Source organism: Balearica regulorum, chromosome 5, assembly GCF_011004875.1.
Source record: "Balearica regulorum gibbericeps isolate bBalReg1 chromosome 5, bBalReg1.pri, whole genome shotgun sequence".
In the NCBI taxonomy this organism is placed as follows: Eukaryota; Metazoa; Chordata; class Aves; order Gruiformes; family Gruidae; genus Balearica; species Balearica regulorum.
This window is the reverse complement of record NC_046188.1, coordinates 55,829,972-55,845,873: the sequence shown is the minus strand read 5'-3', so window position 1 is coordinate 55,845,873 and position 15,902 is coordinate 55,829,972. Positions and strand designations below refer to the sequence as shown.

At 38.8% G+C, this 15,902-nt stretch overlaps 1 protein-coding gene across 2 annotated transcripts in view; it reads right to left on the bottom strand.

The window, feature by feature from the left end:
- ABCC8 (ATP binding cassette subfamily C member 8) overlaps positions 1-15,902 on the bottom strand; it is an 80,626-nt gene that overhangs the window by 49,815 nt on the left and 14,909 nt on the right. For both annotated transcript variants that reach the window (XR_012835774.1, XM_075755031.1), the window contains exons 7-10: positions 11,688-11,852; positions 9,524-9,679; positions 3,021-3,155; positions 1,340-1,502 (exon numbers count right to left, since the gene is read on the bottom strand). Coding sequence is in view for 1 of the 2 variants with exons in the window: in XM_075755031.1 (XP_075611146.1) it covers positions 1,340-1,502; positions 3,021-3,155; positions 9,524-9,679; positions 11,688-11,852 (619 nt within the window). In the remaining variant the exon portion in view is untranslated. The remainder of the gene's footprint in view (positions 1-1,339; positions 1,503-3,020; positions 3,156-9,523; positions 9,680-11,687; positions 11,853-15,902) is intronic.

Below are 15,902 nucleotides of genomic sequence, written 5' to 3'. Positions count from 1 at the left end.
TATTTTTTACACAATAGTCAGTACCCTCGGGATGAATACACCTTTTCCTAGCTGTTACAAATGATACTGTGAGGATTTAAAATCCAATAAGCCTCCACAGCTCCTGCAGTCCTACAGCTGAACCTGTGGCTCTGACTATAAATAGATTTTAATGCCACATGAAGCAGTGCAAACATAGGGAGCCCATCTGTGTTGACCTGGGTGTAGGACAGAGTTTCCGGCCACACAATCTACTCCAGCTAAATTCTGGTTTATGTCAAAATGGAAACTGCTCTCAAAGCACAGAGAGCTCAGGATCCCCAGAGGGAAATTCTGGTCTCAGCAGTCAAGGAAAACCTCAACAATGTCAGCTGAATTCAGTGGAATCAGGATCTTTCCCTCGGAGTGCATTACCTATGTGACCATCTGGCAGGGAAGAAAGTCAGCTGTATGACTCTTGGGCAAATGAAATCAAATAATACTCACCAGACTGGGAGTTACTTTCCTAAGGAGTAGTCTTCCTTACTAGTTGAGAAGGTATTTGTTCAGGGCGCTCATGGCATTTCAACCTTCTCACTAAAAGTTTCCATTTCATTAATATCTTGCAGATGATGAGAACAGCATTCTTCAGTACAACTTTACTAATTATTTCTAAAGTATTACAGTAGCAATCATAGGCGTTGCATATGATCTCCTCAAATACAGAGTTCAATTAGCCCTAGGTCTTTTTAAAAGGATGATAAATGCCTTAAAGCAGCTTGAAAGGTAACATGAGACAAAAGAATCTGGATATGGAATGATGAAATTGCCAGGATTCTCATAGTTTTCCTTTCCAGGATATAGAAATGCTCTTAAGAATCATTTACTTTTATAAGAAATCCAAATTTTGAGTAAGAAAGTGTAAATACCATCTGTTGGAGCTTCAATGCAAAGACAATTCCTGTCACATACTATGATACACTGTATAGTGCAAAGTGCAAGAGGAAAAAAACCAAACAAAACCCAAACCAAACAAAAAAAAATACCCCATCAACAGAGGCTTCTTCCTGAATGCTATGTTATAGACGACAATATTGCTGGATGAAGGTAGCCTGTGAAACACTTGACCCTTAAAAGCTTCTCTCCAGAAAAGTTAATGCTATGAAGCATTAATCTTGACTTCCTCTTTTAGGCATATTTCCCATAAGGCAGAATTCTACAGAATTAAATGGAAAGTCTGACTAAGTGGAAAGTGAGGAGTGCAGATCAGAGCCTAAAGCAACTGAAACAATCTCAACAGAGAAATGGTAAACTCGTTAGTAGCTAATAATGCAGTAGTACTTCAGCTGAACAGTAGATTAGAATGAAGGAAGAGACTTACTGGATATGGAGGTATAAAGGGCAAAAGACTTGAGGCTAGTCATTTCTTTTTGTCTGGTTTCCTCTACGCTGCTGTGAAAGATGTGTTCCCAAGCATACAGTTTAAGGAGCTTAATGCCTCGAAGCATCTCATTTGTCTTCTTCAGTCTCTCATTGGAGTACTCCTGCAACAGTTACATACACATTTACTTAAAGAGTATAGTTAAAGTACCTGTCCTCTAAACATAAGGATCACACAAAAATTTTACGCAGCCCCTTGTAATCAGTCAGGTATACTTCACTAGATCTGTCTGTTCAGACGTTTTGTTGTTGTTTTTCACAAAGATGAGCTTCCCCAGAGCTCAAGTGAAAAGACTGTTGGTTTGCACTCCTAAATCGTATAGGTTGTACTAAAAAATTTTACTACTCTGTCAGCTTTCTGCTCACTTACGAGGTAGCCTCTCGTGACTTCTGCTGTCCAGCACGCGGGCTGGATTTTCACCAGGCACACTGAAAACGCACAGAGGAGGTCAAAGCACGCAGACAAGCTATGACTGGGCACACGGCTCTGCCCAGTCCACATGATATGGAAACAACGGTGCCAAGGTGATAATGGAAACAATGGTGCCAGGCTTGAAAGCAGCAAGGCCACGTTCGCAAGAAGCTGTGATCTTGCAGGGAACCTTGACTCTGAGCAGGGCAGGCTGGCTCAGGCACAGTAATAGACTGGTAAAGTTATACTCCCAATAAAGCATAACTGGAAGTTATGCTGCTTCCAGTTTTCAGGCTAGCTCAAGGATCTTTGTAACGTGCTACATTGCACGGTGAAGACATTTCTAGCACAAAAAGCGCTGCTCCCATCTGCAGGAATTTCTGGGTGATGCTTGACTGTCTGCTTGGATGCTACGGGGGTGAATGCTGTCTACATTTCTAGAAGGGTGTATGCTGTTGATGCGAAGGCATAACTTTTCACACAGGAAGGTACACAAACAGCTCTCATTACCACATGATTTGTGGTAGAAGAGATTTCAGCACACTGGCTCCGTTGCAGGTTCATATGGTTTCCCTGGCAGTGCAACAGTCGCTGAAAGTGGAGAGAAGGTTCGGTGCAGCCGGGCACGGCCATTCTAATGAACCAAGGTAACTTTCCCGGCAGTGATGCAGGCGATTCAAATCATAGACAAGCCAAGTGAGGGACCAAGGAACAGCGTGTGACTGAGCAGACCTCTAAGCTCCCAGCTGAGGAGCATGCTGTGGCAGTTAGGACTGTCCACAACTTATTTAAATAAATCACTTTGATACATTTCCACAGCTATGATGTATCTGCGGGTCTGAGTTTGGATGCAGCATTCCTACTTCCTTTCCCCTTGGACAGCTTGCCCTGCATGATTCATTTATTTGTGCGCCATCTGACTGCACAAGACCATTTCAGTCAATGTTTACTGACTACTTACATTTGCAAGTTAGAAAGATCTTAAGTTTATTTGCTCTTAGGGAAGCACATACTTGTTGAAAAATATAAACCCCCAAAACTGCCTCGTTACTGCTTATGCTGATCACGTTTTCACATTCTTGAACATTACCCGTGTTTGAGAATCAGTTCTCGGTCAATGTCCATGGTTAGCTTTGTAATTGCAAACACAGAGCAATACGTAATTACCAGAGGTGATATTTATATCATGTACGAGTTTGAAGTCACTTACCAATGTGCTTCTCTGGGCCTGTGAGAGTTTTGTTGCTACAAAGTACTGAACAGGTGCAAGGACTATGATTACTGCTGCTCCAATTAAGGCACTGATTCCAAGAAGGTAGTAGAGCAGAAGAACTCCTACAATTATCTGTTGGAAGAAAAGTAAGAGAGGGGAAAGCTTGGGATAACTTCACTTTGGGCATGCACCCCAAAGACCAGTCACAGGGTAACCGGACAGCACGTTCAGAAACAACAGCCACCGCAGCTAACCCTACGCCCAAACGCGGTGCGTTCTGCATCGCTGGCACAGTGGGGTTTGATCAGTCATGATATTCTGCCAGAGGAACAAATACACCCACCTAGTGTTCCTCCCCCAGTTGCAGATTCTGTGTATTTCCATTTCACGCACTCCCCATCTGAAGAGTAGAAGAAGGTTGTACAGATTTGCCTATCTTCTGTAATGCAACCTTACAGCTATTTAAAATAACCTTATTTAAAAATAAATACATTTATAAAAATATTTAAATAACATTTAAAAGTTATTTTAAAATATTTCCAAGTAACACAATGAGATATTCCCTTTAAAGTCCTATTAAACACTTTCCCCATTGATCAGATGACGTAGCATGCATTTTTTTTGACTTACACTTTTTTTTTTTCTTTCTTTGGCATTTAAGCATTTTTACACTGGGGAAGAAATTACACCTCCCAGTTTAATCAGAACTCACTAGTCTACAACACCGGGACTTCCACAAGAAGGAATGCTTCTTTGCTTACTATAGAAACTAATATGAAAGATTATTAAAAATACAACTGATCTTGCAACCGTTAACACGACATTGTTTCTGACCAGTACATAAAAAAAGGAACATCATAATTATATCACTAAGATTCTCCATTTCAAATAAACTCTAACATAAATTTGCAAGGAGCTGTTTTAAGGATGCACAGTCCTGGGACAGACTGGCAATGACTGTTAAAAAAGGTTAGAAAAACGGCTTAAAAAGAAAAAAGGCTTGTCTTTGGCTAAATAAGAATCTAGAGAGAAAGCCACAGCTGGGATGGAAAAGGATACTGTAAGCAGCTCAATAAACGCAAACGAGATATACAAGCTACCAATGTTAGTTACCACTATTCTAATGACTGACTCCTGAACAATCTGGAACATCTACACTCTACATATTTATCAGTATAAGCTGATAAATTAATTAGAAGACATAGTGATAGAAAGTTAATTTCATACATAATTTCCCTTAATTAAAAGGGAAAATAATTGGAAATTTCCTTTAAAGCATTATCTACTGCTCTTGTTGGATTTGCATTCTCTCATAACCCTCACAGAAACACTATCTTCCACCATTTTGAAGCTAAGTAGTCAAACGTCCATCCATTCCCACACATATTTATGGGAATTGGGTGTTTCCATGAAGAAAAACAGAGTTCTTTGTTTCCACATTTCCATCTTGACACTTTCATGAATTTAAGGCACACAGAGAGAAAATACAGTCCGTCCATCCCCCCCCCTTAACAATCCTTTGATGCCTCTCTGCAGATGAACTAAACTAAAACATGACTCTTAAAATGAGTCACAGTATTTACTTAGGAAATGTGCAGTAACATGAAAGTAAAGTCCTATTGTATGCACACCACAAATCTATTAAGAGCAAAGGTTAAATTGTAAATTAAAAATCTTTTAGTGACAAGTGACCAATCTTCTTCCATCTGAAGTCAGAAAATTCATGGTGTATGAGGCCAAAGAAAATGTGCAAGGTCTCTGTCAGATAGCCCTGGCAGAGCTCCTCTCCAAAAGAAGAAATGGTCTTGGTCTTTACTGACACTTCTGCTTCTTCATGGGCAGGCAATCTAGGCACTCAAAATACAGGAAAGCATTGAACCACGAACAGTTAAGAGATGTTTAGAAATACAAAGTCAATGCGGAGCCCTGACCCCCTGCTTTCCCCTACTCCTGGCTGATTGTCAAGGACGTTATGGGAGTGACTGGTTCTAGAAATGGCCTCAGCTTCTCACATAGACCAGAGGAAAGCTATTCCAGCTCTTGGACCTGAGGGAGCTGCTACCTCACAGCTGCTTCCCCCCTTCCCATCCTGGCTATTGAAAGAGTCAACCTTTGCAATAAAAATTCTGTGTTTTCAATAGATTAAAAATGATCCCATTTTCATCTTCTTCATATGGTGATAAGGGCAAAATTTGTATGGGACAAAAAATATATTCTCAATTTAAGTATGTGAATACTGGTATCTGAAAAGTGCTGAAATCTGTAAGCACTATTGCAAGTAATTCTATATGTATCATACCACACACTACACAGTCAAGAATAAACAGTACATAGATAATATCTGAACTGCTGGAGGGTAGTATCTGGCAGATGGGAAGGTTGTCATTAATATTTCTGAGAAGGTAATGATCACATTTTTAAAAACCTGTGTAATGAAACACTTTGCTTCCCTTTCATCAAAATCTTATCTGCCAGAGATACATATCACGAGCGAGAAGCTCACCAATAGCTCTGGTTATTTTGTCTTGATCATTTATTGAAGCTAGCAAATACTTTCACCCAGAAACTGCTTTGTTTCTGGACAAATGTCTTTTCATTACAACTGTAAGCTATCCCTGCCAATGAACCAGAGATATGAGAATACAAGATTTTTTAATAATCACAATGAAATCCAACAAGGGTGTTTAAAAAATGGAGACAGGGGTGAAACCTTTATAGGGCCTCATTTTGCTCTCAGGGTTTGAGCCAAACCTACTGAGGGCATCTTTCAATTGGTGAGCATCGCCAGGGTTCTTTTCATTGATTTCAATGGCCTTCAAACGGTAACTGAAGGCAATGATAAAGCTCCTTTTGACTCCAGTCAGAGCAAAGATGGGGCTCAAATTATCTGGACTGTATAAAAAAATCTAACTGGTTATGAATGGCTATTACACAATCCACAGCAGATGCTGAAATGCTGATTGCTAGGTGAAGAGCTACAAAACAATTAAAAAACCTGTTTTAAATTATAATGAAGTTTGCACAACTTTTTATTAGCCATCTCTTGAGCATCCAGTAATTGTTTTCACTGCCTCATAAAACAAGGTATTGAATGAATGTTGTGGAAACAAGTTTTGAAGAAACCTTTGTGACCAGCATGACTCATTAATTTGTGCCTTGCAATGCGTGCATCATCCACAAAACAGGAGCATGCTTTGACACTGATTGTCCTCATCTGCTAGGGAGCATTCACTAAGGGTGAACTTTAATCTAAATATAATCATATTTTCAGAAGACTGTCAGGAAATCTTGATGAGTCCATGACTTCTGGCACATTAGACCAAAATGTTACAGAATACGCAATGAAATTGGCTTAATTCTCGGGTGCACTAAAGCTCTCTCTACACTGAGCTGCCAGAGTGCTCTTAGAAAAAGCGTACGTGAAATTGGTACCTCTTATATAGCCTGCTATACTGAGAGACTTACAATGGAGAGTAAGCCCTGGGGATAATTGGACCCTAAATGTTACCCTTAAAGGGGTGGACTCTTCTTAATGCCTCAGAGCTCTTTCAGCAATATAACTTTAGCAGTATACAATCACTAACTTCTTACTGCAGGGTACTTTAGTAAATCGATAAAAAAATACCCTGATACCCAAATTATTACTAACAAACAGCCAACCTGTAACTATATTTCATATGATATTTCATACCAGTTTCTTCTCATTATAGTTGTCTTCTCTCTTGCAATTAGAAATCAACATTAGCACATGTTCCTTGATAAATTGGTTTTCCTCACTTTAAAGTAATCTGGTTCTCATCCCTCCCAGTTTCAGGGAAACCATCCTGATGCTAAAATATAAGTCAAGTTTCTTTCTGAAAAATTCCTGCTGGTAATTGTTATATTCATCACCCTTTTTTAATTCAAGAAAGTAAAATGTTTTTAACTGCCATATAAGCCTCTCCAGAGTAGATAAGGAAAACCAGTCCATACTCCAATGCAGTTACTCCTGCACAAGAAAGACAAATGCATTTATACTGTATGAATGCAGCCACACTATGACCTATATAAATATGACTACAATAATTTTAAATCTTAATATTTTAAGAGTTTATATAGAGTTCACATGTAAATGCAAACCCTAGGCATGAAAGCATGGTTAAAAAAAATCATCAGTTAGTAAGCTGCTGACAGTTTACACCTTAATGTGCTCACTATCCCGATGCGAGGCTCTACACCAGTCTCATTGGAGTTAGTGAGAGTTCCACCAGAGATTCAGACAGATTTCTCCTTCCTCCAGGTCCTATTGCAGTCCCAGAAGCAATCTACCCCTCACTACCACAGAGATACTAGAAGACGTATGGTAACGCATTAGGTTTCAAATGCATGTAGCAAAAGTGTGAAGGCTCCCAGAATATTTCAAGGCGACACTAACTGGTTTTCCAGAGAATAAATACTCCCCAAAGAATGAGACTACACAAGCATTCAAGAACTCACTGTCGCTGACAATGAGGGACCTGCATTGCCTCTCCTTGGTATTCTCCTCAGTGAGTTAAAAAACAAATCCAGGGAAAATAATTAAACCAGGGTATATTTTCCAGGTTAGGAACTTAATCTGATTTACCATGCGATCAGATGATTTTAAGACTATCACAAAGGAGGACTTGCTCAACTGATCTGTAGCAGCTTGACCAAAACCTCTTGTTTTAGTCAGAAACAACTATAAAATCCACTCAATTCTAATATGTATCTTTGCTGTCAGAAAAGAATCCAGATCTCCTGATGGCCAGCAGACCAGTGCCTTAGTCTTTGAAGGACACTCATATAATGCATATAATCACTTGAATGGCTGGCTTTTCTTCCCCATCCCCAACTTCTCAATATAGCATTCTTATGTGCTCAACACCACATAAAAGAAAGTCACTAGTATCAGACATCGATGGACACAAGAACTCCTAAGCAACACTCCTAAAGCCGTGTTAGAGACTGACTGGAAACATGATCTGCCAGCTGCAGTCCACATACAGTCTCATGAAAATGAGTTAATGTTTGGGCATGAGCAGGCAACCCAAAATGCAGAGCTGCAGGGTAGATTACTTGCAGCTTTCTGACTTCCACACCAGCCAAATCAGCCTCTGCGTAGTGCTGGAACCAGACCACCTTTGTGACATGAACACAAAAGTTTTCAGCATGTTTTTGAAGCTAAATGATACTTTTAGAAAATACTGAGTGAATTTAAACTCTGCTGACTCTTTTGTTTGTGTTTACTTTTAGCATTGAAGCACTCTCAACAAAAATACACCAAGTAGCTGGGAGAAAGCAGAAAGAATTGCAGTGTACTGTATTAACATCAGAGAAAACGATGTGCTTTACTGTCAGCTTTCTCAGGAAATTCCTAAATGGAAATGCAGGAGGTTTATGTGGTTTTGTTTAAATACCGGCTCTTCCAAACTAAGTAATTTGCACTTTTCCACTGTTTCAGTAAGCGTGAACTTTGAAAAACGACCCAAGGTTTTACTGGGATTGCTCTGTGTCTGCTCTACCCTCTGACTAGCTTAAATCACACGGCCATACGGTGAGATTCACCATTTCACAGACTCAGAGGAATACGATCTCACTGAAAAAAGACTAGTTTTGATCAGATGAGTTTTTCAGTAGCTCCACAAGTCCATGTGACACAATGCACAATCTATAGAGCTGGAACAACGAAAGAGGTAAAAATATCATGTTTCCATGTTGGACATCACATATGAACTCCTGTTTCAGTAAGGGAACAGGCTTAAGATTAACTTAAATCAATCACGAAAGTCCCCTGTGAGATGGGACTCTGCTTTCCTCATCTTAGGCTTGATAAGACACAGTGGCATTTCATTGGGCATTGCACATGCCACAAGGCTACAGGACAAGGGAACCAGGAGCTACCAGGCGACTGAGCTTGACTCAGAACAGCGATCTGCTCTGTCTCATGCATGTGGGAAAGGAGATTGAAGGGATGAGTGGTATTTAGAGACAGGAGACCAAAGACACCAGAGAGGATAAAGTGGCAAAACCATTTCATATAGCAAATGAATCTGTGGAATTTCATACGCTAGAATTTGTCATCCATGAGGCAGCAGTAGTTTTAAGAGATGTCCAAAGGATCATCTCTAAGCGATCATATTTTTTAATAAACTGCTGTTTCTCTTGCTTCTGCTAGGATTCAGAAGACAAATGATTGCAATACATTCCAGTTAACTCCCCTGATGTAATGAATGAATGCACTGGAATAACATAATCCACTGCACCCTATAAATTCTTGTTGCAAATGCAAAACATGTTTGGCAGCAGTCAAGATCCTAATACAATCCTAAATACCTAGACTCCTGTCACAGATGTGAAATGTTTCTAGACATTAACAGTTGGAATCTTATTTCAAGTTGTTCTTTAACTTCTTTAGTATCTCCACTTTCCTAAAATTCATAAGCAATCAATCACTACAGACTGATATATATTAATAACAACAGTACGTTCAGTCTCCTTACCTGTACTGGCATAGCCCAAAGGTTAGGGCAGAGGAAAAAGAACCACATCAGCTGATTTGTGTCTATGGCAACCAGGTTACAGATCTGGCCTGCGGTCATCTCTCCCATAGACATGTTAGAGGTTGAAAGCTGCATAATTTTGTTGTATATTTTTGTCTGGAAGAGAGATCAAAAGGTGTTAGCATATAGAAATAAAATAAAATCTCTAGCTCCATCTAAAACACAGGCATAGTCCAGCATGCTGAGGGAAATCAGCACTCTCAGGAACTTTCATGAAGAGCTTAAAGTTTGGCCTTTTGTGTTATGATGAAAAATTTTAGGCTGCTGTCTTATTGTTCGCCCACCAAAAGTGCAGTGCAATTAATAACAGAATGGTTGTCTAAGTACTCTCTTTTTGCAGCCCTGTGGATCAGGAAGAGAATGAAACCTTTACCGCCCAACAGGCCCAAGAATCATATTAGCAACTATTATTTACACCTCCAGCTCCTCCATGGTGTGTCCCTGCTGTAACTAATGCTAATAATATATTGTTAAATTTAATATATAATAGTCAATACGTTATAATCCTTGTTATTTGTCTCTGGCAATTGATTCGGGTCCCATCCAACCTCAGAATCATGTTCCTGGCTGAGAATGTTACTACATTTTGGCTCGGTCCCATTACAAAGTGTAATTCAAAGACAACAGGTCTCATTCTCTACCGAATTAAGTAGTTGCCTCAGTACAGGATCAGGCACCAAATATAAAAACAACTTAATGCACAACAATGGAAGTGTACTTTTAGCAGCTGGTTTGGTAAAAGGCTACACAGCGATGCTTTGCAGTCAGTCATGAGACGTAGCTGGCAGGAGGCACTCTGATTTGGTAAGTGCCTTCAGATCAAGTGCCAACTGTCCATCATAAAGCAGAAAGTCATCCAGGGCACATTGAATAGGTGCAGGTTTACACAGGGGAGGAAGAGAGATAAAAGGTTTAAAGAAAATGGAAAAATTATAGTAATAAAATTGTATAAAATTACTGGCACAGAGACTGCCATTAACACTAATTCTGCTGCTTAGATTGATGGCTAGAAATTTTTGAATTTGAATGGTGTGACTGCTGGCATTTTCTAGGCCTCTGTGTAATATCCAGCGCAGAGAACACAAAGCCTTTCTTAAACAAAATTGATGGGAATGTAGCACTATTTTCTAACAATTCCTCTTTTACACTTGCCGTGGTCCACGTATTTTTCAGTTAGTTGCAGCTCTTCTGCTTGATACAAGACAAGACGTGCAACTTTTTTTATATATATTTTGGGTTAATTTTTTATTTCTTTAGGAATTTTTCTACTCCACTCTAATAAGGGAAAACCAATGGATGGAATCCAGAAGTCTGGCAGCTGACAAGTGCTTCCAAGTGTAAGATCAAAAGAGGATTAAACAATTACGCTGCTATTGAAAGCATCCATCTATCACAGACTCTCACAGGATCCATGTAGTTCAGTGGATAAATAGTGTAACTTATAAGGCTGGCTTTCAAGCTGTTAGAGGGTACGTTACAGCCAGTGCACTTGGCAATATCACATTGTAATCTTACACCCAAGTCTCTCATTTCCAGGCACAGACCTTTGTACACTACATAAACCTTTGATCTGCTGTTCACATTTATACAATGATTATGGACTCCATTTTACCCATCTCACTTATGTTCAGTAATTACTGACTCCGCAACGCCTGGTAGATTTTGCGGCATGACCCATGGAATAAGACACTACTCTATACATTGGCAATACAACCTATGCTTTTGTCCAAAGTATATCTACAAGACATTTTTAAAGCTGTATTATTTGCATGGGATGTTACAAAAACATGCCTTTGAGATGGGAGAGATGTAGTTCAGAACCTAGATTCTTTCAAAAGCTACATTCAGTTTTACTGTTAGCAAATTTATGCTCAAAGGTAAGAAGAAACAAAGTATTAGGTATTACAAATAAATGTTTATACAAAATCATCAAACGATGTAGAGGAAAGAGGTCTTAGATAGAGGTCTAAGTTAACACAGTATTTAACAGCAACATTTACGTTCAATACATTTCAGAAGAGAAGCATTTCAGAATTTAATTACTACATTTAAAAATACACATATGATTGTATGAAAATAGATTAATTAATAATATATTGGTTACCTGTATTGCACCTCTCAAGTTGATTCCCGTTTCAATAGCAACATAGTATGATGCTTGGAGAAACGTCCTTTGCAGTAGAAGGGCAAAAAATAAGAGTACAGCCAAAACATAAGCATTGGACAGGAACTCTTGAGATGAAATAAAGAAAACACCAAGAATTTTAGTCTAGGAAAAAAGAAAGAAAGTTAGAAATCAGGTGTGATGGTAAATTAATTACCAGTTTTGCATAATTAACAAGAAGAAATAACCACAGTTTATTACTTTGAAAGTGCTCCCAATCTGACCTGAAACCTCACAGTTTATCAATTCAAGGAAACAGTCATACAATGTGCCAACTCAGTAAGCTTTATTTAAATGCAGAATGACATTTACAGGATTTTTGATATCCTTCCAAAATTCTAGGACAATTTGAGTAACTCCATTTGCTAAAAGATGTGCACTACCCATTGTCAGAAAGGACTAGTTAATGTCCTTTCAGAGAAATTAGTCTCATTATTTTAGCATTTCAGATTACTGAACACTAAAATTACCTTCACAACTTGCCAGAAACACATTCTTCTGACTCCTGGAACTATGCACATTATTCTGGTTTGCAGCATCCAACAGGTTTGTTCAGCATTTTTAATTATGGTCATTACCTCCTAGCAAGTTCATAGAATCATAGAATGATTTGGGTTGGATGGGACCTTCAAGATCATCTAGTTTCAACCCTCCTGCCATGGGCAGGGACACCAGGTTGCTCACAGCCCCATCCAACCTGGCCTGGCCTTGAACACTTCCAGGGATGGGGCATCCACAGCCTCCCCAGGCAATCTGTTCCAGTGCCTCACCACCCTCACAGTGAAGAATTTCTTCCAGGATCATTTACATTCATGAGGTTTTCACCTCAGATATATCTTGTTAACTTGCAACAGTGAGAATCTTCCCTTTGAGTTACCCTTTCTCAGGTCAGCTATTGATTTTAGTGGTTCTTCACTGTAATTTCTTTTTATTTCAATACTGGATCATTCAGGAAAAAGTGGTATCTCTGTAACACATTAAAAACTTAAAAAAAAAAAAGTGCCTCTTATAAAGGCAAAGCTAGAACAACTTACAAGTCTAGGACAATCTGGGAGATAGTGATTGTCAAAGATGCTAACATGACAGCAAAGGGAAAGGCTGAGCATTATCACAACCATGAAGCTTACAGGTTGTGCTGTATTATATCAAAGGCAGTAACAGAAGCAGCACAACTTCAATGCTGTCCTACACGGGCATCTGGCTAGCAGTGCTAATTACTGCAGCTAGTACAATGTTTTACTGTATGTAAAAGAATATAATTTTTTTACACAAGCATGTTTTACAACTCATGCTTTTCTAGCAATGAGATTTTAGTGCAGTGTTGATTTGCATCAAAACATCATATAATAGATAAACAAGGAGGAAAAATGAGATGAATACTCTCGTTATTTCTTCTAGTACTCAACTTGAGAGAAAAGGAGGGCTTAAACATATATACATAAACATCACACACACACTTGGTGAAAGCACCAAGATATTTGCCAAGTCTCAGATGCGTTATCAGGCCATTATGGTTTACAAAGTCACTGAGCATCTGTGTGTTTAAACTACAGTAATTCTCTAAGCACACTTGGTCAGTCTGCAGGAAACACAAGGAAACAACTGAACATCTACTGAACCGTTTGCATATAAGGCACATAACCTCGCTGGAAAGTTGATGGAACTAATTAGATGTTTTCAGAAATGGCTTTGGGGACATTCAGCATCCCACCTTCCTGACGACTTCAGGCTAATATCACTTTTAAAAAGTGTCACTAGGGTCTAATCAGTGAAGGCCTGAGCAAAAAGCCACTATTTAAACACATAAAGACCCTAGACTCACAGAGTCTTAAATGTCAATGCTAGGCCTTCTGCTACACTGGAACCTATGACTTCTAGACCTTTTAAAATAATGATTCTGTAGGTTTGGTGTATCGTTTGAATGCATTACGTCAGCAGATATTCCTAATACTGGAACTGCTAATCCTACCATTGCAATGTGGAAGATGCTACCAGCAAATTATAAAGGTTATCATTCTGTCAGTCTCTTCCTCGGTGTGAAATGATTAACACTGAGAGAAATTCGTGTCATAAGAACATTCTGGGGTGGCCGTAAATATTGATACTGGAGTTATAAATAAACATGAAGAGCGTGACAGAATTTAAGACACTGTCGTGCTCTGACTAACTGTGGCACTAACTAAAGCAGTTAATACTGCACATGACACCCACGTGACAGAGTTCCAGCTCCATGGTAGTTTATATCTGTCACAAAGGGCCCGAAGAATACAGCAAATATTGTGTCTTAGGATTTATCTCTCTGCCTTCAGTCTCACAAACAGAATTTCTGTTTGAAAGATGCAGTTGACTCATTACAACATTTCCTCAATCTAAACTATTCAAAATGAAGAAATGTCACTCTAAGGGATGGCTAAAAGACGCTCTCCGCTCATAGCTTATTTTGCTTGTCTGATTCTGTCCCACTGTATGGAAATTCCTTCCAACACCCTCAAACTCAGCAGCACATCAGACACAAACAATGTTTCCCCCCAACTTATCTTTGTCTTCATAAGACAACATTTTAGAAGGCTTGTTTCCCACATCTATGTAGTTCTCAGGAGTGAACAATTAATAAGGCAAGTTTCTTCTCTTTTGTTTCATTACAAGTAAGGATGTAACATTCCTAGCAGTAGACTAGTGTGTTTTTTTCCCCAAGTAGACCCAGTTGGCTAGGTACGTGCATACATGTGGGAGTTTTCCTGAACACCCTAGTCATTTTACAGATGGTTTGAATAGAAAGCCTTCATACATTTTAGAAAGATATTTCATCTAATCTAGCAAAAGCAATTTTCAAATGTAAAGGTAATTAGCCTCTTAACAGAAAAACAATGTGTATAAACCAGGTCAAAACAGAAGGAAAATCTTCTTGGAGACCTTTTAGCAAAGGTAAAATAGACCCTTAAGTGTCACTCATGGACTATCACCATCAGTGAATATTGCTGTTAGATGATCCCTAAATGGTGTAAGTGACAACAAGGATGAGGCCATGACTTAGCTAGACGCAGTGAGGATGTCAAGGCTGGATGAGGCTCTGTTTAGGGCCTATCTGGACCAGCCCTGAGCATTTTTTCACAGAGGAGCACTAGCTGACACTTCAATAGGAAAATTAAATAGGATAATCTAAAAATAGTGATTCGGTATGATTTCAGCTGAAATAGTGTTCCAAACAAATTATCAAGAAGCAGCTTCCACAGTACTTTGCTGCAACATAGCCCTATAGTCTTCATTTTTTTCATTTCCTGCTTTAACTGGTTTCCATTGAATGTACTTGCTATATTAAAGTCTCCAAATATTAGGATAAGGATTGCAAAATGGATAAACAATTAATTTTAGCTTGAAGCCTTTGTTAAATTTTCTGCAATGCATCTGATGTATTTCAATATTTACAGTGGACCTAATCCAAAGTGTACTTGAGTGAATGCGTATAGTTCTATTAGTGTCAACAGACCTTGGAAATAAAGTCTTATATCAAACAATAAGTGAGCTGCAAAAATAAAGTGATCTTTCTCATAGAAATGGAGCCTGAGTGACCTCATCGTATAATGAGAAGATGCTTCCTGAGGTTTTGTTTTTTTAAAATTAATCGAGAAGTATGTCTGTTTCTTCTTGGGGAACATTCATTTAAGTAGCATCCTTTAAAATCACGTTTCAGTTGATCTTTCAAAACCAACCTCCCCAAAGACACTAGTGGAAATTCTTTGTCACAGCTAAATTACTTGGCATTTCATTGTGATGACAAAAGCCTGCTTTAAGCCTCTTAGACATCACTCATTTTTGGAAATGAAAAGCCTAGCCTATTAAAAATACACTTTTTCCTTTCCAAAAAGCACTTCAGTCACATACTTGATTCAATCTCTACTCAAGACTGTACCTAAAATCCTTATGATACTAGTGGGATTTTAGATATGCTTCACCATTACCTTGAATGAGGTTATTTTCCAGAGTGAAAGCCTGTGGGTAACATATTTTGCTCCCCATCAAGGTCTAAATGTGGATAACAGGCAGTACACACATACTGTCATTTCTAGCATTCACAAATGCATTGCAGAGTCACTTTCTTTACTGAGACCAAATAATACATAGTCATAGCATTACTTTTTTTGACTCTTTTATTTT